This window comes from Botryllus schlosseri, chromosome 5, assembly GCF_051294905.1.
Source record: "Botryllus schlosseri isolate E-star chromosome 5, Bs_hap1, whole genome shotgun sequence".
Taxonomy (NCBI): Eukaryota; Metazoa; Chordata; class Ascidiacea; order Stolidobranchia; family Styelidae; genus Botryllus; species Botryllus schlosseri.
This window is the reverse complement of record NC_137240.1, coordinates 10501477-10524057: the sequence shown is the minus strand read 5'-3', so window position 1 is coordinate 10524057 and position 22581 is coordinate 10501477. Positions and strand designations below refer to the sequence as shown.

General features: G+C 39.5%; 1 protein-coding gene across 1 annotated transcript in view; it reads right to left on the bottom strand.

The window, feature by feature from the left end:
* LOC145438977 (low-density lipoprotein receptor-related protein 2-like) overlaps window positions 1–22581 on the bottom strand; it is an 85970-nt gene that overhangs the window by 63006 nt on the left and 383 nt on the right. The window contains exons 2-28 of the mRNA XM_080316382.1: window positions 19928–20050; window positions 15041–15157; window positions 14048–14167; window positions 13802–13915; window positions 13557–13676; window positions 13348–13464; window positions 12600–12734; window positions 11239–11355; window positions 10671–10805; window positions 10405–10568; window positions 10176–10266; window positions 9322–9454; window positions 9055–9255; window positions 8746–8948; window positions 7687–7824; window positions 7417–7620; window positions 6507–6708; window positions 6160–6285; window positions 5651–5788; window positions 5461–5584; window positions 5013–5094; window positions 3892–4001; window positions 3234–3333; window positions 3046–3169; window positions 1525–1634; window positions 944–1063; window positions 619–738 (exon numbers count right to left, since the gene is read on the bottom strand). Coding sequence (XP_080172508.1) covers window positions 619–738; window positions 944–1063; window positions 1525–1634; window positions 3046–3169; window positions 3234–3333; window positions 3892–4001; window positions 5013–5094; window positions 5461–5584; window positions 5651–5788; window positions 6160–6285; window positions 6507–6708; window positions 7417–7620; window positions 7687–7824; window positions 8746–8948; window positions 9055–9255; window positions 9322–9454; window positions 10176–10266; window positions 10405–10568; window positions 10671–10805; window positions 11239–11355; window positions 12600–12734; window positions 13348–13464; window positions 13557–13676; window positions 13802–13915; window positions 14048–14167; window positions 15041–15157; window positions 19928–20050 — 3588 coding nt within the window. The remainder of the gene's footprint in view (window positions 1–618; window positions 739–943; window positions 1064–1524; window positions 1635–3045; window positions 3170–3233; window positions 3334–3891; window positions 4002–5012; window positions 5095–5460; window positions 5585–5650; window positions 5789–6159; window positions 6286–6506; window positions 6709–7416; window positions 7621–7686; window positions 7825–8745; window positions 8949–9054; window positions 9256–9321; window positions 9455–10175; window positions 10267–10404; window positions 10569–10670; window positions 10806–11238; window positions 11356–12599; window positions 12735–13347; window positions 13465–13556; window positions 13677–13801; window positions 13916–14047; window positions 14168–15040; window positions 15158–19927; window positions 20051–22581) is intronic.

Sequence of the window (22581 nt, the reverse complement as noted above, 5' to 3'; positions counted from 1 at the left end):
AGTCATTGTGTTCACTGTTTAGTTTCTAGTTCAAGTAAAGTTCAACTTACTTTTTTACAACACTGCTAGGGTGACATCCAATGTCTCGGACACATAATATAATAATTACTTTTCACAGTTTCTGGCCCTATTTAAGAATTGCCTATACTTATATACGAAATACCAATTATGTGGTATTCTCCAAAGTTACAATGAAAAGCCTGTCTGGGCAGTTCGAGTCTTATGACTTTCTCAATGACTTGAGTACAAGTCGTGTAAATATACAAATTGACTTGAGTCAAAAATACGAGTCTAGTCGTGACTCAGGTCATTACAACCCTGGTTCCTGACCTGGGGTCCATGAAGCCCGATAACTGGGAAAAATCGAGTATTCAACTGATTGGATTCAGATTATCTGGGGTCTACGACAGAATTGAAGGCCTTATATATTTGACAATACACTTAAGATTGAGATTTTCTGGATTATTCCAACCACAAAATCTTAGATCCAGATAGAATCCAATCATCCAATCGGACTTCTCTGAATCCCGGCGTTAGGTTTTAATCCTCCACTTTAGATCCACCTCTCGTTACTAATGCTCATTTATATTAATTTCACACTAAAGCAGAGACACTTACGGCACCCAACTTCATCCGAGCCATCCGAGCAGTCGTTAATACCATCACATTTGTAATAAGGCGACAAGCAGAGCCCAGTGTCTTGGCATTTGACATAGCCCGGGTAGCAGTCTCGTGCCTCTGAAAGTGAATATTTTATTCTGAATACTAATGAGGCAAAGCATACGTCGACAGCCGGTACAAACGAACACAGCCCATGTTTTTCACGGTTTATTCTCCTAAATCGTAGGCATTATATATACTTAAGACATCGTTTATATTTCGAAGTTTTTCTCACAACATTAGCAAAGTTAGGTTCATAATGAATCATATAATCGACAGCTACCGCAGTCCTCTTCATCGGCGCCATCGCTGCAATCTTTGCTGCCATCGCACCTTTGATAACCCGGTATGCATCTGTGCTCGGGACAGGTGAATTGTGAAGTTCTACATGTTGTTTCTTCGCCTGAAAGTTTGAATCATGTAAATTGCAAATTACATTGTATACGGCAAAACCAATCAGCTTGTTTGCCGACTTTGCAAGTGAGGTTTCGAATAGATGACATATAATGCTGTACTCATTCTAGTGGAATTTGATAGTCAGCGCTTGTAAATATCGGATATTTGACAGATTCGATCTGCGGTCAATATATTGTACTGTTATGCCCAGCCCTGCTCAGCAATGGTCGCCCATGACCCCTTTCTCTAGCTTGCGAAGTTTTATTTAGACAGTCATCAAATTAAACTTGCAATAATGATTTAAACCAGAGTCAGAACGACATATTTCTCCATCGACATCAATTGTTTACTGTTGATACGATTGGCCCCAGCCATATTTCACTGTTTTACCATATGAGAATCAACCAAATATTCTATTAACCACATGACATAAGATTAGAGTCACAGTGCAGGGCATGCAAAACTTACAGTTTAGTTCATCGCTTCCATCTCCACAATCGTTGGTTGTGTCACAGACCCACTGATTGGGCACGCAAAATCCGTTGTCGCATTCAAAATTATCCGGGCCAGTGCATGGTCTGCAAAACAAACAATGCCAAAATTACAGCATGATTTTATTTTGTTCTCAAATACTGCGAACAATATTTATGAATCCCGCTTAAATATCAGAATATCTGATCTAACATAAATTTCTTGCGACGCTTAAAACAAACAACAGAATGGAATATACCAACGGGCTTCTGCTATTTCAATTTTATGATGTCACGATTAAAATAGCGACATTGGCATGTTAAAATCGCACCATTTTATCAGTGCCACTGTTAAGCCGGAGCTAGCATTTTCTCAAAACTGATGCCAAATATTATGGTTATATAAAATTCAGAAATTTTAGACAATTATGGTGAATAGTATATTCATATTGAAATGCACCCGAATATTTTCGGCTGACACTCGTCAGGGGTAATCGTCACAAACTAGTAGAGAATTCAAAAGAACATCGTATATCAACAATCGTAACACAAAATATGACGTCACCAGCACACCCCTAACGAGTGTCAGCCGAAAATATTCGGACTCATTTCAATATGAATATACTATACAATTGTGAAGTTCTGTACCTCCAAGAAGCTGTACAATTATGGTGGCAAAACAAGCATTAACAGCAGGGCCACTGTTCAAATTGGGCGGTATACTAACAATGGGATTACCATCTATATAGGAAAAATATCCCTTAATTAGCTCAGACGAAATAATAATGCTAGGTGCTAGCAGTTACGACTCATTGAATATTAGCCCGCATCAATGAACATCACCGACCATTAACAGATTTAGTCTCACGAGCATAGATTTCACGAAGCCTACCCTAACGCATGTATGTCAACCACATTCACATATCCAATTGATTCCAGTAGAATTACACAACTTCATTTGTCCAATTTAGTATAATCACAGCATTTTCACTGATAATTTCATTGAATGTAACGGATCTTTCACGACTGAACTTCAACATTTTTATGGTCGAAACTTGATTTACATACTTTACGTAATAAATTTATAGACTCTTTCCACTTCCAAGATGCAATGATCAAAATATTTAAATGATTAGAATAAAGTAATGCGCGATATCAAAACTGTTTTAATTCCATATAACTATGCACTCTATCTTTTATACATATCTAAATAGCTTTTTTATTTTATTAGTCTAGTGTAGGGATGATATGTTGCTACATTAGGCGCTTTATAAAATAATATATTATTATATTCTCTATTTACAGTAAAACTGGTAAATACAAACATAAACTTAGAAAAACCTGCCCTCTAAGGAAAATTGCGAGATTGGAGTAATCAAGTCAAATTGTTATTTCGATGCAATAAATGAAGTCAGATTACAGAATTGCGTTAGATGAAGAATGGCCAAGGGCTGTGTAGGTACAGATGATTGAAAATGAAAAATAGAAATAACAGAAATTATGCTATTGCTATCATTACCTGGTAGTTGGACAGCCATTTTCATCACTCCCATCCAGGCAGTCATTATCACCGTCACATTTATAGTACAATGGTATGCATTGGTTGTTGTCGCAGGTGAATGCTGAAGATCCGCAGGTTGTATCTGTGTAGTGTAAAATAACATGTTTCGAAATATCAACAATATGAACAAATGTCAAAACCAATACCTCCACAAAGTGCAACGTCCTCATCGCTGTTGTCACCGCAATCGTTCAAACCATTGCATATGTATGTCTTGGAAATGCACCGGCCATTGTCACATGAAAACTAGGCAGAAAAATTATGACTGTTTTTAGCTAGGCAAACAAAGGGTAAAGGAAGAGCATCCATTCTTGATTGGTAGGTCATGGATTCAATCCCGGGCTCGACTAGACCCAGTGTTGGGTCGAGGAAAAGAACTAGGCAAGTCAAAAGTTTCCCTAGTGTCCACCAATTTCACCGTGTAAGACACATAAAGTGATTAAATCATTGCTTTGTTAATTTTGAGCGGCTCTACAAGAATTAATAACGGAAGCTAGTTGTGAGCGCTAATGGGGCAGGAAAATGAATCCCACATCGACCCTTCTATACATTTACAACTGAAAACATGGAAAATACCAATTTTTACCACAATATCATTATTTCAACTGCTCTACTGCCATGAAGGGGAATCAGTATTACTATTGTCATAACTCAGGCAATGCCCCCAGTTGCTGTATAGTACATGCCGCTACTAGTCCGGCTGGCTAGGCTTGGCACTCACTAGCTGGCGACCAGCGCTGCCATTCAGTTTCCTAGAGGAAATTATTTTATTTTACGTCACCTAAGAATGACAAAATAACACACCTGATAACTCGAAACGCACTGAGGTGGCGGTGTCGAGTCTGGGTCATCAACGCAATCCTGATTATTCTCAGCCAGTTTGGATCCGAGCTGGCATCCGCAAGTTCTGGAGGCTGGTTACGAATTGAAAATCACATTTTAAAACAGATTTGAAGATTCGTGTATTGTGTGTGCTATGTAAGAAATTACCCATGATCAGTTAATGCAACAACCGGAGAACTTCATCCATACAATCAGGAAACATTTAGTTGAACATTAAATGACAAAATATCTAGTTGGTTTCGGGAACTATTCAGCTATCAGATCAGTGGAATTATATCCCCTCATGCTTTTTAACAGAGCACATTTGGGACATAAAATTCCAAGTACGTCGCATACAATGTAGAAAGCACACCGTACATAAATTATGGGTTCAGGATGGTACCTTGCATGCCACGGAACACGGCAAGAGACACTCGTAAACCGAGGTTGTTAGTAACGAAGTAACTATAAATTTTCCAGATACTCCAGTGGTTTAGCCTATTTGTACGGTATTACTTACTCAACTGTTACTCAACAGTTTTAAGGCAAAACCACTAACGTTTTACACGTTGAATTTTGTGAATTAGAAACTAGCTTTGGATATATTTGCATCGATTTATTGAAAGAAAATGACATGACAACTGGCGAAAGAGCCTGTATCCTCAAAGCTGAATACGTTTTCGCAAATAGCGTCTATTTGTAGTGTCATTAGTCATTTTGCGTTATCCGCAAGAATGCACCCTGCAATTTCGGAAACGGCCTTTTTTGATTACCTGCTAAAAGTATGAGACCTTAAATAAAAATCTAGTATTTAGATGACTTGTGTATATTTTGAAACATCATCTTGAAGTACTTTTGACATTCCTTTGATATTGCCATTTCTCCTTGTAATTGAGTAGAAAATTACGACGTCACCTATAATTCTACTCAAGTCGAAATCCCGAATACTTTGGCAACCTCTGTTTTTTGTAAATGCCATAACAAGTTCAATCTCCTAACTACTTGAATCTAATACCATGTCACGAATGATTTCATTCAAAAAAGAAAACAAAGAAATAAAATGTGAATCAATTCTGTCCGTCTGTAACATATAATATGCTTACAGGAAGGAGCCGGGAAGCAGAATTCTTGACAACCCCCGTTGATCAAGTCAGTTCGGTCGCATTCAGTATTGTCGTATGGGTCCTGGAAAAGAAAATAATAATTATTATACCCTATGTAACAAACTAAACAAGCAAATATCAGGCTTATGATACACTATTCAAATCGGTTCTTCAGCAAAGATGTAAGTTAACGGTTGCGTAGCTGAACGACGAGCCTGATTTAATGATCTATCATTGCCTTTATAAGACCAGCAATATGCGCTGTATTCTGAACTGATTGTCTCGAGTTCTGTATTTGATTACTATTTCATATTGCAACGATGGTTCCAATGTTACTTCTGGTCAACCACTGGCTGCAACAATATCACTATTGGCCAAAAATCATCATACCTTTGCAATTTAGATTTCAAATTTCATAACTTAGTACCAAAAGCAGAAATTCGCATACCTCCAGCCGCGTGTCATAACTCGCCATGTCGAAGACATTACCAGCATTCTCCAGTACCGTCGTACTTTGTGACGAAAATGAGTAAGCTCGATAAATGGATCCAGACCTCGTATCCGCCCAATATCTGACGGAGAAAATATTTTGTTACAAAATGCTCTTAAACCGGTCACGGATTATGATATTAACTCACACATAGTAGCTGTTCGCCACCAACGCATTCGGGCGATACAGTTGTTGACTTGTATCGATCTGGTTCCTGGAATATCCACTGAAAGAAATATATTCGATCCGCTCCAACTGGGAGTCCAACCAGTACAGACGATATGATCTGGGAAAGAAGTACAATAATTGATCAGTTGTAATTTATTATATTTTATGTGTTGCCGTACACATCCGTGTTATCTATTATGATGCATTTTCTCAATTATTGTACATGTCCAATCGTCCATGCCTCCAGTCTCATATGAATAAAGGATTGTTTTTAATGAAATATATTCCAAAATGAGAGGCATGACTGGAACTTGGGTTATCTTGGGATTTTACATGCTACAAAAGTAACTGTAGTTTTACAATCGGAATACTAGTAAGCCCTCAGACCACAACCTGACTTATCGATCTCGCCTTCGTCACATGCAAACTCATTTTGGCACCTAAAATCAATGCATCATTACTGCTATGCAATACAGGACACAGACTTACCTCTGATCGGCACTAAGAGCAACTGGATTTCCAACTAATGTGTCAACAAAGTCTTTGGCGTTAGTTCCATCCATCCAAGCCCTCACTATTTTCGCAGGTCGGGCAGAGTCACCCCAGAACATGTACCTGTCATTTTAAATCATTCAAACGTCAGAGCTGTACTTTACATTAAGTTTTAGTCAACAGTAGGCTTGGTGTAGGAGTTTCCAATCCTGATTTCAATTTGGAATATGAGAGAAACACAAGCCTTACTACAAATCAACGCTATCATGAATCGGAGTAGAGATGTCAAATTCAAATTATGCTCAGTCGCAACTGAAAATAACATGTAGTTTTATAATACTAACCCGTTTGCCGGTGTGATGGCTATGTCGGTTGGTGTGGATATACCTCTCGTCACCAAATTGGCCCTCTTTTTCGGGTCTTTTAGACTGACCACGCGGATCATGTTGTATGAGCTGTCCAACAGGTAAAGGTTGTTGGCAGCATAATCGCAGGCCATGCTTCGAATGGTTCCTATATTATTGTTGACAATCTCCTTGACATCGCCTGAAAAGGTGAAAAAAACACTGCTCAACACAAGCCCTAATAAGCTAGTTTCAAATTAGTATTAGGGTTAAGAATGATCATGTTATGATTATAGCTATCAAGGTTTGTATCGATTTAAGAAACAAATATACAGGGAGAACAAGATTCATTCATTTAAGATTTTGCCGATTAAGATCACCAAAATTAACTTCCAGAAATTTTGAATTGCAGTGCAATTGCATGTAGTCTTTCCACTGCTATGACTAATTTATTCGATGTTTTGTGTCACACTCAGTCTTACCTTGGATTTTTGGACTGAACAATCAATTTGTAAGTCAATTTTGGACAATCTGTGAATGCAGAATGAAAATGCAAGAAGTGATCACCAATATCAGTGTACTTGCATTTTTTCGGAGTACTCAAGTAGGTTTTATGTACTTGAACCACCCACTTCAGCAGCTACTATTTTTAAGCTTTTTTCGGTTCTACTGCGACATATTTTAAAGTCGGATTACTTCGTTTTAAACATCTTGAATTTTTCTCGTAGATTGTAGCAGTTGGATAAATTTGCATCAATTTTATGAGTTATACTGTCCTTGCAGGGGGCAATTCCATCTCTGTATCATAGTCACAAAATAAAGTTTAGTTTAGTTTTGTTGAACTGTACTGCTACTATTTAGCAGTATAACTAATAAATCAACATAATTATATTCATACTGCAATTCTCACCTGTGCCATTAGCATAGATACGGCTTACAGTTCCAGTGAAAGCTTCCGAGTAGTAAATAAAACCTCTGCCGGCATCAGCGGCTACCGTAAGGAAAGCCTGGCTAGGTTTGGCCGGAATTGGCGTGATAGCTTCGTCCCCTTTAGTATCGTAGGATATCGCTCTTATCGAGTCATAAGCGGCCATAACAATGAACTCGTCGATTTCTGAAAGAGAATTTAAACGAATCAAGATCAGCGTCACATTTCCAGATTACGTTTCTCGTTACTTACTCCGGCATGAAAATCCATCGTTTCCAAGCTGATAACCGAAGTCACACTTGCAATTGAAGCCAGCCCCACCGTTGACCGTGTTGTGACTGAGCACGCAAAGGTGCTGACACCTTCCATTGTTGACACATGGATTGATGACTGGACGGAAAAAAGAAGCTTAGGACACTTCTATATCAACAATGAGTCCCATACTGATGTCAATAATACGCTACCATTTTTATTAAAAATGGAATGGGCTAGTAAATAGATGTTAAAATCGAGTGGGTATACTAAAGGTAATGTCTTCAATGTCTGAATTAGGGATGAGCATTGCTTTCACAACTACATTCATTGCAGTAAAGAATTTATTAACTCAAAGACTTTTCGTGTGCCCCTTATTAAGAGTTAACGGCACAATAACAAGCATACAGAAAGAGATTCAAACGAAAACCAAATTGGCAGTGTATGACGTAATAATACAATAATAAAAAATGAACGCTAGGCAAAGTCAGCTGTACCGGTAGTCATAACAAAGAGACGAGAAAAAATCAAATTATACAATACCGTACATGGAAAACAACACACAGATAAATAGGGATGATGCTGAAGCAATATTGATTATAAAAGACTATACCCGGGCCCTAAGATATCGTAGGCCCCGCTATATCAATTAAATCGTCACAATCAAATAAAATTGGCTCATCTAAATATCAGGAATAAATCAATAGGTAGCTTATGCTGTTATTATTCGATACAACATTTTCAACATTTTCTGTTTATGCATCATTTGAATGTTTCTATCCCTGGGTGTTTAAATGAAACCAATCATAAACTATAATTTTATATTTCTGCCAAAACAATTACGCTGTATACTCATGAAATCCTATAAAGATGTGCAACTGTTTAACAATGATGCTTTACCAATCAAGCTCTCTGGTTCCTGTTGACACAAATGTCTTGTTGATCATATCACGAAAACTATAGTCAAGCATTGTTTTGTATCATAAATATGAATTTTTTGAACACATCAGTTGAAGAAAAAAATCTCTCCTCTTTCTTCCTGTCTACCTAGACACTCACCGTGTGGTTGCCGGACTGGATGATAGGCAATCACTCCAAGTGGTTTTGAGGCGGCCGCTTGCGTAAGTACGGTATTTTCATTGCCGTTAAACTTGTCGGCACGTACCAGGCCCATTTTCGTCCAATCCGTGAAGTAAAAGTACTTTTCGAAGATGGTCACGTCAAACGGATGGGGACTGGAATGCCCGGACAATATTGTTCGCCTAAAACAGGAGTCATTTATTTTACCACGTTTGGAACCCATTCGATGTATCAAACATACGGTAAATGGTGAAGAACAGTGAAACAATAAAATGGTCGTGAACATACCTATCTTTTCCAAAATAATCGATCGTCTCAATGTAGTCATAATGCGCATCAGCCCAATACACACGTTGCAGCACAAAGTCCACCGTGATTCCGTTGACCAGTTGAATTTGCGTGTTCACAAGAATGTATCTTTTCGAGCCGTCCATGTAGGCTCGTTCCAATTTGGGCTCAGCAGAGTTCCAGTCCGAGAAGAACATGTATCTGATATTTTTAATGTAAAATTCGGATGACAGAAAAAACTTTAATGATCGTTGTGGGCAGCCTCACCCAACTGTAGGGTCTAGAGCTATTCCTCTCGGGTCCCGTAGTCCTGTAGATATCACTGAGGTTCTGTGGTTTCCATCAATGTCGCATACGTCAATCCTCGCAACAGATGATTCGACAATATACAAATTGTTGCCTGGAAATTGAAATTTGCAGTGATAGGGGGCGTAATTGACAACATCGAGTCTGTATAATGGCAGACACTGCAAGTGACACAGCAACAGTTCCTAACCTTTCATTTTCGAGCTCCTTAATTCTACCCCTCGATGACAAAATTGGTGGAATACAGGGGCACGCTAAAATCCAAGCGTCATTTCATATCTACTGACAAGTCAATAGAAAACTTGTTGAATATTACGCTCGTAGACCAAATAAGGAATTGCGTTGAAAGGTGCGATTCTGTGCAACAAAATGATTTTGAATATGCCCTGACACCTTTACGGCGATATGTCATGTATTTGTACACAAGCAAAATGGATTGCTTAACGTGTTTACACAATTGCATATATTCGGTTCATTGTTCGTGCAACATGATAAAACATCACAATATCTGATGTAAACATTTTTATGAGATAACAACAATGAACGAAAAGGCCAGACCAGAATAATACGTGCTCCTTATGAAGTCACATTCAAGTAGAGCTGACCAGAAATTAAAATCACTCCTCTGAAATAATGTCATGTTGGGTGAAGAACTCTGAGACACAAAAAAAACTACTGTGCATACACAGTGGAGTACTGCCCTAGAATAACTACTACCCGGTAGCACACAAGAATTATGCACTTCAAACGAGGAAACTATGTTTACATGGCAACCCAGATATGGCTGGACTGTTTTGTGCAAGCATCATACGTACCAATCCAATCTACAGCAACTTGCTCCGGATCCATGATTCCGTCGCTGATAACGTCCTTGACATTAGTCCCATCCATATTCGCTGATCTGATCTGTATCGTAGTGTAATCATAAGATTTCAATATTGCAATGATGTTGGACATAGGGTGGGTGTGAGGCCGATTTGCGCCAGGTCAGACGAAATAATATCATTCGAACTGCCCTGCCACGGTTTTATAAAAGATTCAAACCTTATTTTCGACAGAGTCTGCCCAAAACACCAGTTTCTTCTCATAATGATAGTCTACAGCAGTTGCAAAAGATGGATTGTCGACGACCACACCTTCTGCCCCAGATTCAAGGTCAAGACTCAAAATTTTGTCGCCAGTTGCATAGAAAATCATAGGCGGATCGTCTGAAACAGAATAGCAAGTAAAATCATCATGAGAACTTGTTAGAATAGAACTATAATCTTGTACACTAATCTAAAATACTGAGGTACCAGTAATATACAAACCAGCTGGGTTTGCCTTGCAATGCTTTGAAAAGCCATTTTCAAGTTGATATCCATCAACACAGGTGCACTTGTAAGTTCCTATTACATTGAAACATGTCTGCTCACAATATCCAAAGATATCGCATTCGTTGACATCTGTAAAAATCACACGACTATCGAGTTTTTTCAGGTCTCAATCGAGACAATAGGCTTAAAAATGTCTATGATATATATAGCATATACCGCGATAAAATGACGATATGGATATTGTGAGGTCGAGATGCTGAGCTACATGCTATAAAAAAGGTGCAAGACAAATGCAAAAAGGCCTAACATTTCCAAACGGATCTTAAGTGAATCTAGGTAAGCGCGGGTGCAGGGGACTACATTTGGGAGCATTAAATTTTACTAGTTCAAGGTTTAGAAAACATATATAGTGTTTAAATAGACTCTTGGAGGTGCTGAACTCCAATATACAATCATATACTGAGTGTGCATCAAAATGGCACGTCACACAGATGGTGTTATGATTGAAGGTTGAAGGTTTTCATTTGATGATACAATACCGCATAGAATGGTTAAGACTCACCAACGCAGGTCGACGCATCAACATCTACTTGATATCCGAATGGACAGTAGCACATACCACCAGAAGGAGTTGGTTGACAACTTCCATCACAGCTTAGAGCTCCACATAAAGATGAACCTGTAGTAAAATCAGAAATAGTATCATAGTTTGATGATTCTACAGCGTAAAATGTGTACTAGATTTTAAAAACAAAACAAACATCTAGCAGACAGTTGATAATTATTGAAAAAATACTAATCCGAACTGAACTCAACTACCAGTTGCATGACACAAGAGACAATTTCAGGATATTCCTGGAGCACGTCTCACAAATGATACTAATCATCCAGCTCAAACCCTTTTCCTTCAGACTATCATTTAGCCAACCATAAACTGCAGATGCTGGCGTTCAATAAGGAAGTACTTCTACTGTTTTGGATTACTCAAGTAGGTTCTGCCTACCTGCACTAACTGCTTAAGTGATTATGACGTTAGACTACATCTACTTGTATTTGACAGTTTTCAATTTTTTAGGCAAAATTCGATCGAGAACACATACCGTACTTTCTACTTACTTGGAAATTGCTACTTCTACTTGAGTAAAAATTTCTGACGTTACTTCTACTTCTACTTCTACTTGATAACCTCTGATAAACTGTTTCGTTACATCACTAGAGGGAACGGTGTAATCCACAACAGCTTCTTGGCGTATGATAAAAATATATTGCGTCGTTGGTCAAAATTCGCTGTTCATCGAACTCTAGGAAATCGTTGTCACCGGGTTGCCAACAGGTTCATATATTTGTAAATCTGAATTTAACGAGCCTCACCAACTAGGAACCTCACCGCACGTCACTGTTAAAAAACAAATATCAGCGAACGTGAAAGCTAGCCCACTGATATTCCCGGACACAATAAAAAGTACTGGTACGCCCAATTGGGTGTATACTGTATAGTTCTTTGATAAGCTATGACCAGAAATTACGACTATTCCACACCGTCCCGTGTTTTCTCATTGCTTCGCATTGCGTCTTTGGTATAGCATCGGTAATTTGTGTGGTCACTTATAAAAAGAACTTCGAGCATCAGCAAAAAACTATCAGTATACGTGCAGGATTTATCTTGACGTGTTCTTCAATGACAATTACCAAGAACTTATAGTGCTGCGGAATTATTAATTGAGCACATAGACGCTACAGCTCGAAGCGCCCATTTGCTGCGATCGATCGCCGTGTCGACTCGATATTGCTCGCTCAAGTCGAACAAAGACTGAAAACTAGGTCTCTACTACAGCATTTTTTTCAGGATTGGTGATTCCAGTTGATAGCGACTGTTCCGGCACTGTATAAATAGACAGAGATATGGTGCATTAAACGACTTACTGCAAGTATTATTCCCATTCGTTTCATCTCCGCCTCCCTTGCAATCTTCCTTTCCATCGCACACTTGCGTAACAGATATACACTTCACAGTTCCTGGACATTGCCATTCATTCGGACCGCAGGTATTATTATAATCTAAGGAAGAAAACAACAATATACATTGATATGACAATGAGAAATCAAGTGTGCACGACTGCACGTTGTTCAACAGAATTATGACGATAACATTCTCATGCCGAATATGACAGATCTCTACATATTTCCGTTGTGGTACGTGTACTGCGCACAGTGTACACCGGATAGGTTGTCGGATAACAATCGACAAAGTCGTTACTAGTGATAAACCTATTGTCGTCGTTACTGTGTATTTTGTCATGTCATGTCATGTTCCGAAATCGGTTGCGTTAAAGTTCACCGACACGAATAATGACTTCACAAGAGTTCAAATACTCGGCGCTGGCAAAAGTTAAGCTTTTGGCGCCTATCAACTGTGCGAACGTAATCAAAAGTAACTCAAAACCAACTTCCTGTCTATTCATTGTATCGCATTTTTTGTGGTGTATTGAACTGATAAAATTGCTAATAAACCAATGATGATGATGATAATGCGGCGAGCGCGCCACGCCATCTCTACTACTACCGCACCCAGCGGGGAGAGGACCCTATAGCGGTTCCTGTGCATCGATTCAGCAGCATGGCAAACTAGACAGCAAAAACGCAACGATTTCTCCGTGATAACTCGACTTACTGCAATTTTTTTCATCCGAGCTATCTCCACAGTTGTCAAATCCGTCGCAAACCCAGTCTTGTGTCAAACAAATTTTGTTATCGCATTCGAAGTGATCACCATTGCAAGGAACATAATCTAGAAGTAATCGAGACAGTTGTGAATTGTCAGAGGGAATGGCAGTAGATTGAATATTTACAAGCAATAGATATATTTTTGTAATAACATACCACATGAATCAGGCTCATCACTTCCATCGGCGCAATCCATGTGCCTATCACAGTAGAAATGTCTCGGGACGCACTCTCCACTGGAGCATTGAAAAAATCCCGAGAAGCATAGGGGAATTGCTGAAAACCGATAATACACGTCTAAATACCCCGTGTCTATACGTGTATGTAGGCTATACCATATGTACTTGAACATAGCTATAATTAGCGAGATATTATGCTTTTACCGTATCTCCTGTACTTACTGCAGTTGTACTCATCTGACCCGTCTCTGCAGTGCGGTAGTCCGTCACATTTTTGATCGGTATTGTAGCATGCTCCATTTTCACATGTCTCCTGCTCACAAGTTGGATAGGGCACTAAATATATTTTATATTTGTGTCTGATTAGATATATCTCCAATGTTACCATATAGACATAATATTTTAGGACAAAGTGAGGACACTGAACAGTATAGTAACTACGAAATGCGGGGACCCTTCATCACCTACCGCAGCCTTCCTCGTCCTCGCCTTCGGAGCAGTCCTGTACATGGTCACATTTGAACTGAATTGGAATGCAGAAGTTGTTGCTCGAACAGGTGAATTGTTCGGTTGAGCAGGTTCTTCCGGCTAAACAATTTTCAAGTATGTAACATTGTAATATGACCATTAACCATAAGACTCCACGTTGAGAATATAGGGGAGTACGGAAGACCGACGTTGATAGTTACAGCATTTAGTTGAGTCGTTCTCTACTGTTGGTAGGCCGTGGCCAGCTGCAGGTGTAATCCCTTGCTCGAAACGCTAAATATGACAATATTAAAAATGGTTGGCACGCCAGTTGGTAATATTTTACAATTTTTTGATACTTTGGCACGCTGCATGCGAAAGGTTGCCAGTCGCTGGCTTACGCGAATTGGATGGCGATGAGCTTTGACTTGGTTAGGCTACATGTTAAAAGCTATTGTAATGTTCAATCAATGTGTTTCATACGCAAAATTAGCTGTCCCTTACAAACAGTAATCATCAATGATTGAAGACATGACTGACTGTTGAAAATGAGGTATCAAGATATTCGACGCTATTTCATGTTTTTTTCAAAACGATGAATGATACCTCATGAAGTTGATCCTTTGCTAGGGTGCCGCAAGGTAAACAAGGCAAAGAAACACTAGCCAAGACTATAGGAAATATAGTTATTTCAATAATTTAGGCCAATATCAAATAGAGAAAGGAATAGATAGAAGTACCGGTCCTACGTCGAAAGCTGCGATTCATCAGTTAGTTACTTACGACGAAAATTATTGACGGTTGTAATAAAGTCTGCAACAGCTATAGTTAGCTTAGCATGCGAAGGCATCAAGTCAGCCTGCAATCTTTATTAAATAAAGACATAAACCCGTGTCCCTGCTTCATTTAAAAGGTTGTTGACGATGACATAGAATCAATAGGCCAAGGCCTATGGGCATTTACACCCTGTATACAATGAAATATAATACTTACCGCATCCTTGCTCATCTTCTCCCTGAGAACAATCTTCTTGGCCATCGCATTGGAAGGATGAATCAATGCAGGTACCATCGTCGCATTGAAACTGATTATTATCGCACGAGACTGGATCTACAAATGTTGCATTTGAAGGATGACGTAAACAAATTTCGAGCTGGTTAGGAATTGATTCGTAAGATGCAGCTACAGCAAACGACAAGCGTGACACTACGGCATTTTGCGTCTATCGCGTTGTGACATGATCGCGCTTGGCTTCTGAATGCGCGATTGGGTTACCATTTGGGCTTGACTGTAGACTAAGTGGACACCACAGCAAGGTGACGTGAATTCATGACTCCGCCCGATGATGTATCCCACTGCCTAATTGCAAGAAGTGCCCACGATCTTAATTAAAGTTTATATGACGCCATTCTTGCTACAAAAAGCACAGTTATCAATCACTGGGGCTGCTCACAGTGACGCCTAACATCCCATTCACCGGAGACTGCGGTGAGAAAAGGCAGCTATCTAATGCTGTTATATTTATAGCTAATTATTGGTTTTATTTTATGAGGCCGTTGTTTTTATTAGAGAAACTGTCAGGCTTGCGCGGCTTACGATTATACTCACGGTACTAGGTAGTAGGTAGGCCTATCTTATGTAGGTCATGGGCGGATAGCACTGTCTTCGACGTCATCTGGACTAAGTTATGCAGCTCCGTTGTGACACCATCCTATTAACTTTCTCGGGCGCGACGGCGTGCGTTGCATCGAACTGCTTTTTTATCGCGCCACCAACGTAATCGTTATTCGTTACCTTTATTGTATGACAATATACGTCGGAGTGAGTGCCTCAGAAGGGAGGCAAAAAGTACTTTCGGTCAGGACTGCGAATTGTGGAACTATAGAGACTGTCTCTATATGGAACTGTGGCGCCATCTTTATAACATCCAGCTAAACTGCGACGTCGATCAATCACAAATATTGTTGGCAATCAACCACAACCACTTCCCCTTCACCAGCTTTGTTTTTGTCCAGCTATAATAATCGCTTTGTCAATGTTTTTCTACTAAAAGTTGCAACGAATAAACTCTGTCTACATATCTACGTGGCGATTGTATAATTGTATATGGCCATTTTGAATTGGCAATTATCATTACTAGGGCTGGGCAAAATCGAGTACCTGAGTGATTCGATTCTGAATCACGTAATATGCTTCGAGTCGAGTAATCGAGTATCACTCATTACTCATTATGATGTCATAACAAAATGTAATACGTTAAAGATCAAATATGTAGGGCCTACAGTTCATGCCACCACAAAGAATATAATGCCTGTTATCTAGGGTTACCATACGTCCTCTTTAGGAGGATTTGTCCTCCTTTTTCGGGTTTTTGAAAATGTCCTCCGAGGACTCCTAACTGTTCTCTATTTTGGCAATTCGTACTCCTTCGCAGCTTTTAGAGCTAATATGGTGGACAGGTAGTGGGAAGGGGCATAAATTACGCTAAATATGAAGTTCGTGGTCTTTTTAGTTAATCAATGTAGAATGTGGAAGAAACACTGTATTTCTGGAGCTGATCCGGAAGGTTGACCTTTTTCTATTTGTTAGTCAACCAACCGCAAAGTCGGGAAAAATCTTGAGTCTGAAAATTTTGACAAAGCGTCCTCCTTTCCCGATTCCAAAATAAGGTAACCCTATGTTATCCATCTCATAAAAGATACTTTGGTATTTTTCGACCATACCGATTTCATTCCACTTGGTGATTGATAATCTTGTGGGATAATCATGACTTCGGAAATGTGCTACGTCCAGTAACGCTCGTAGCGTTGTAATATATGTTTCGTATGCTTCGATACCGCCAATCAAGGTTTCAGGGCTTTAACTGTGACAATTAGTATCGAAACTATAATTCTCGTTAATAAATTAACTTTCAGTGGTGAGAAGCGTATAAATACAGTACTCGAAAAAATCATCTTTTACTACTCGACTCGAATCATTAAAATTAATATTCGATTCAGATTCGAGTATTCAAATCATCACCTATTTGTAAAGTGAGAAACACTGGCGCATATTTCGACAATAACACTGTTGATGACCAGTTGACCACGAAATTTGAATAAAGTTATTTCAGCATATAACGAATTTCAAGATATTTCTCGAAATATCAGAATAAGTTGACAGCTGTTTCAGAGTAAAACAAATATTCTTACTAAAGCTATTCATACAGCTAAGATGTAGCTTATTAAATTCATATTTCGTTGAGCTCATGTCATAATTCTAGCAAGGCCTTTTATTCATTGTTTTGAATTTTGTCATCATGGCGGTGAAAATAATTCTCAGCTAAATTATTATCATTGTGTTCAAGGTGCGATCAGGTTCTGAACAGAATTAAAGTAAGGTGGAAACTTAACCTAACTTTCAAAAGTCCGTGAAAGCATTTCATGGCAGATAACTGAGCGGCTGATTATCAAATATACATATACACGCGATATAGATGAAACTGGAAAAACTCGCTATTTTAGTACACTCAACGTGACGTCATTCATATTTTCTAATGATGCATTTTCGCATCTAACTCCAGATTCCTCGGAAGTACGCGAGACTCTTCGGAAGTACGCAAGTTAAAGGATAATCTTACTGTGCTATTGCTGTAATTGAGCCACACATTAAGGATTTGCTTACAAAGAAAGCTGTGCCAACTACCCCGCCAAAATGAGGGCATTTCTTTTAGTCTTCATTTAAATTTACCTGGGCGTGAAGTAAAGTAGGCTACACTCCGGCGCGAAACAATTTCCCCATTATACACGAACATGATCTCGTACCCTGTACAACCGGATGCAATAAGGTACATATTCGCTACATTGATTCAGATTCTACCGTTTAAGAGATAGCCTTAAAAGTAGGCCTATGATATAACGGCACAAATATATACGCAATATAGATATATGCATTGCATATCACATATACTGAAGTTACCGTTCTCCGTATTGATAGACGGATGATTATAAATCAAAGCATATGTGGTACTGAATTTGAACTGAAGTCTTCTTTTTCTCGAGACGGGTACTTTTATATCAATATGGTTGATTTGCCTATATACCAGTAGTCGGGAACCTATGGCTCTTTTGGGTATAAGATATGGCTCTTTGAGAGATTTTTATTTTTGTACTGAATTGATCAATATCGCAGCAACTTGTTAGTAAATTTTCATCACGACCAGAATAATTATTCCCGTGGCAGTAGGAACATGTCTTTGAGAGGTAAAGGCAATGTCGTCGTCGGGCTTAGGGGGTTGAACTCTTTTCAAAATCCTCAAATTTAAGTTACTGTCTATCCGACGACCAATATCACTCGCGAATTCGAGGTAGCCCATCCCCGACTTGAAATCTTGGATTGATCAAAGAGAATAGCTGACATGGAGACACCAATATGACAACGCAGTTTTCAAATACACATTGTCTTCCTGATCTACGGCGCGAAATGAACTGCCGTGGACGTGAGTCGTGACATTCACAATTACAAACTCGATTTACAAACAACGCCATCGCTATCCAGCACGTTCTTGTTTGGCAAGTAGCTCTACCGGCGATAAAATAGGCGTGTAGCGCAACGTTATATGTTACGGCTGAATACTTTGAGGATTGGGAAGTCGATCAGTATTTAGATTTTCGGAATCAGTGCCTCAGTTACATTGGATAAATATCAGTTATAGTAAATTCTATGCTATTTACGATGAATTACGTTATCAATGGTGATCGAGGCTTGGTCGGTCTGTGCCTTAGCTCTCATTTCGCACTTTATTTACGATTAATAAACTGCAAATTGTGTGAATTTGGGAGAAAAATGTTCAAACTCTAGTCATTCACGAACATCAATAGAAAATACCAATATTAATTGAAGGTTTCAAAATCTTCGTTAACAGCTTAGATTGGGTAGGCCTATAAATAGATTGATGTAGTGACCATGTTTGGCTCCACCTACGAATGTGATCATGGGTTCTCGCATTTAAAAGGAGCATCACGAAGAACCTACGTTCTCGTAACTCAAATTTCATCTGCTCAAGTAAGGCAACCAGCATGATTAATTCGAGTTTATTCAGAGAAAATGTGGCGCAGACGACGAATCCCGTGTAGAGAGTTAAGCGACACCGCCGCGACACCAATGGTTGTTGGTTCGAATCTTGGCTCTGCCATGTTTCTGTGGGTCCGTGGACATGTGGCCATGCGACGCTTCGGCATGCGACACATGAGCATTTGGGTTAAATTACAGGTTAGGGGCAGGCTAGGGTTAGATTTATGGTTGGGTTAGGGTTGGGCTTTAGGTTAGGATATATAAGGGTTAATTTCAGGGCTATCTTTCGGGTTTTGGGTGATACAGTCACATGCTGAAGTGACGCATGCTGATGCGTTCCATGCTGAACTGTCGTTTTCCATTGTGTCGCATGCTCATATGTCGGGCAACCGTTTCTATGTGTTGGAGGTTTATCTGGGCTCCTCACCGCCGATCCCGCTGCTAACGCAGCGTCTTAAAATGCCCAGAGGAGTGAGTCGAGCTCCAAAGTCGGCAGCAGAGACCACAAATAGGACGCACGAATGCGAGAGAGAATGGGAGTGCGCGTGCAAGACGTCCTCGAGACCCAAAGCAATGACATTAAAATTTACGAAATGTACTGTCGTGGCGCACAAGGCCTGAACAGGCGTTAAGCGCCACTGTCGTTGTGTGATAATAATAATATTCAACAATAATCATTACTACGATGACGTCAGAAATTTTCAATTGAGACGTAACATCTGATTGACATGTATGGCTCTTTGGAAGGTAAAATGAGAAAAATGCGATAAATATGGCTCTTCGGACAAAAAAGGTTCCCGACCACTGCTATATACAATACATACATACCGCAGTCTTTTTCGTCGGAACCCGGTGTCCCTTCGCCTTGACAGTCGGTCACACCGTCGCAAACCCAAGATTGTGGTATGCATGTTGAACTCCCTTCACAGGAAAACTCTCCGGAATCACATTCTAAAAATTTTAATAAATCGCTGATCACATACGGACATCGCAATGGTTGGGAAAACAGAGCCTATCAGCAGAACACGTTTCATCTCGGGTAACGTCCTATTGAACATGGACATTGGACACTATGGACAGCATCATATCGGAACTGTTGTAGGCGTGAATGAGATGGCAAAGTAGAGGCCCAAGCGGCTTAGGCTATGCTGTAGTATTTAGGTATAGGAATTGGTCTGAACTAGACGGAAAGTGATTTGGATGTTATGTAGATTCGGAACGACGTAATAGGATTTTGCGAAACAGGACTATGGTTCGCTTTCGATGTGCTGTTTCCAACTAAGTGAAAATTTTATTGGATATATAAGAGAACATTCGATATAGAGTCGGGGTTGATAATATTACCGTAGTCGTGCTATGGATGCTTGGGGCCGATTTTCGGCCTTGTGCTTCACAGTCTATTCACTACTGTATCCTCTTCGTGTATTACTAATTACAATAAATACGTGCCATTCCTTGTTATTACATGGCGCATGTGTAATATTGTATGCAAACGTTTCCTCTGTTTTAAAAAATCTGGTTTACACAACATTGTATGTAGGACCGTAACTGCCGCACCCAAAGCCCCAATTAGGCGGCGTGCTCGAAGGGGGTCCTAAATTATTTCGTCAATTACCATAAATTATAGAGTATTTTTGAAAATTTTTGCAACTGTATTCAAACTTTATCGCGCTACGCGCGATTTAATGTTACTCAAATCTCTTCATTATTGGGTATACCCTTCCCCCAAGAAAAAATGCGCATGATTTATAAAAATTAGCATTTCGGCGTCGGGCATTACCGCGCCACGATGCATGCAAACATATCAAGTTTTAGGCCATGTATCGTGCGACTCCGAGAAGCGTGCCAGAACGATCGGCAGAGAGAAAACCTTAGCCGAAAGGACTGCCCTTATGCTGAGCGGAAACTTTCTATATAAATGCAATGTTTAGTTGTCCATAGGAGTGTATAAATGGCTGGCGCCAAATGTTCCTGTCCTGGCAATCTACAAGACAAATGCCATCCCACAGAGAAAGATACCAATCTGAAATCGTGTGCATCTTTTAGTTTAGTACGTTTGGGCGATTTTAATATATTTTGACATTGCAGACAGGAGGTGACGAAATAACAACATGGAACGAATTCATTATACCAACGGGCCCAACCGAATATCTTTAATTATTATTTGCGAGCCTTACATTTTCTACTCAGCGCTACCGGTAAATCTGATTATACATGGGCAGAGAGAGGATAAAAAATTTATAGCAATATTATGCAATTTCCTATAAAGTTGACCGATTCAAGCATGAAATACAGAAAACTTCCGGCGACTTAAACTGACCCACGAACTAGCATACCAAATGTCGCTTACAGGTAGCGTTGAAAACGTAGACTCTGAGGGGAAGTCTGGGGGCGTAGCCCCCCAGAAGTTAGGTAGATCACCCTATGGGGGCTTAATACCAACGTTTTGGGGGGATAACGACGTGCTGTTTCGGCCCTGATTGTATGCTATACGCGGGATCATGTTTGTCAAGGAGCAGTCATATCAAAAGACATTGAATATCAATTATATTTCAACCTGTTGACGTTACGCACAAACTGTTTCATAAACACCCGAGATTCCAAATTGTTATCAACGTTTTGACATAGATGACGACAAATTCAGGCTATAAACGATTCATTCCCATATCACTTTCAAAATATTCGTCTATTTGTTATCTAACAACGAAATTCGGCAGACACATGCAAGCCACGCATATATATGTATATAGTCACCCTGTGCTATTTATTATTCGACAAGTGGATCATGCAAGTGCATTGTTGCGTAGTGCAAATTGCGCTATTATCAAAGAATAATGTAGGTAGGCTACTTTTATGAATTTTATTGAGCGATGGTGTCATTTCGAAAGCTGTAATCAGGATTCAGACTATTTGCGGATACGTGGCTGTAAAATATTAAATGATGAGAATGTAATCCTTAGTCGACATTATAGATCGTAACGTTATGGTTATTGTAACTAAGGAAACGACGGAGAACTTATTAGGTACCACTTATAATCTTTCTCTTTCACTGAAACGATGAATATCTGATGCCTGGGTGATAAATATTATATGAAGCCGACCGCCACTTCATTCTGATGATGCGGAATGCATGGAAATCATATACCTGTTTTGTCTTGAATTTGCTATCAGCAAATCCAACAACATATATTGTATATATTCATTCTGAATATGGCGAGTGTATTAGGCTCAACCTTCCCTTCACACTGCTTGATGTGTTATCTAGCCCCGGCCCTATCGCCCGCTGTAGCTGAATTTGTTCTCTCTAGTATTAGATTCATGTGAGGCCTTTTTCCTGAATTTGTTTGCGTTGTAGTCCGTGGCACACAAGACCTTAACAGGTGATAAGTGCCACTGAAAACTTTTAATAATAATACTAATAAAATTCTGAATATGGGCGCCACGGTAACTAGAGCTGTACCGGACTTGAGTAAATTCCACTT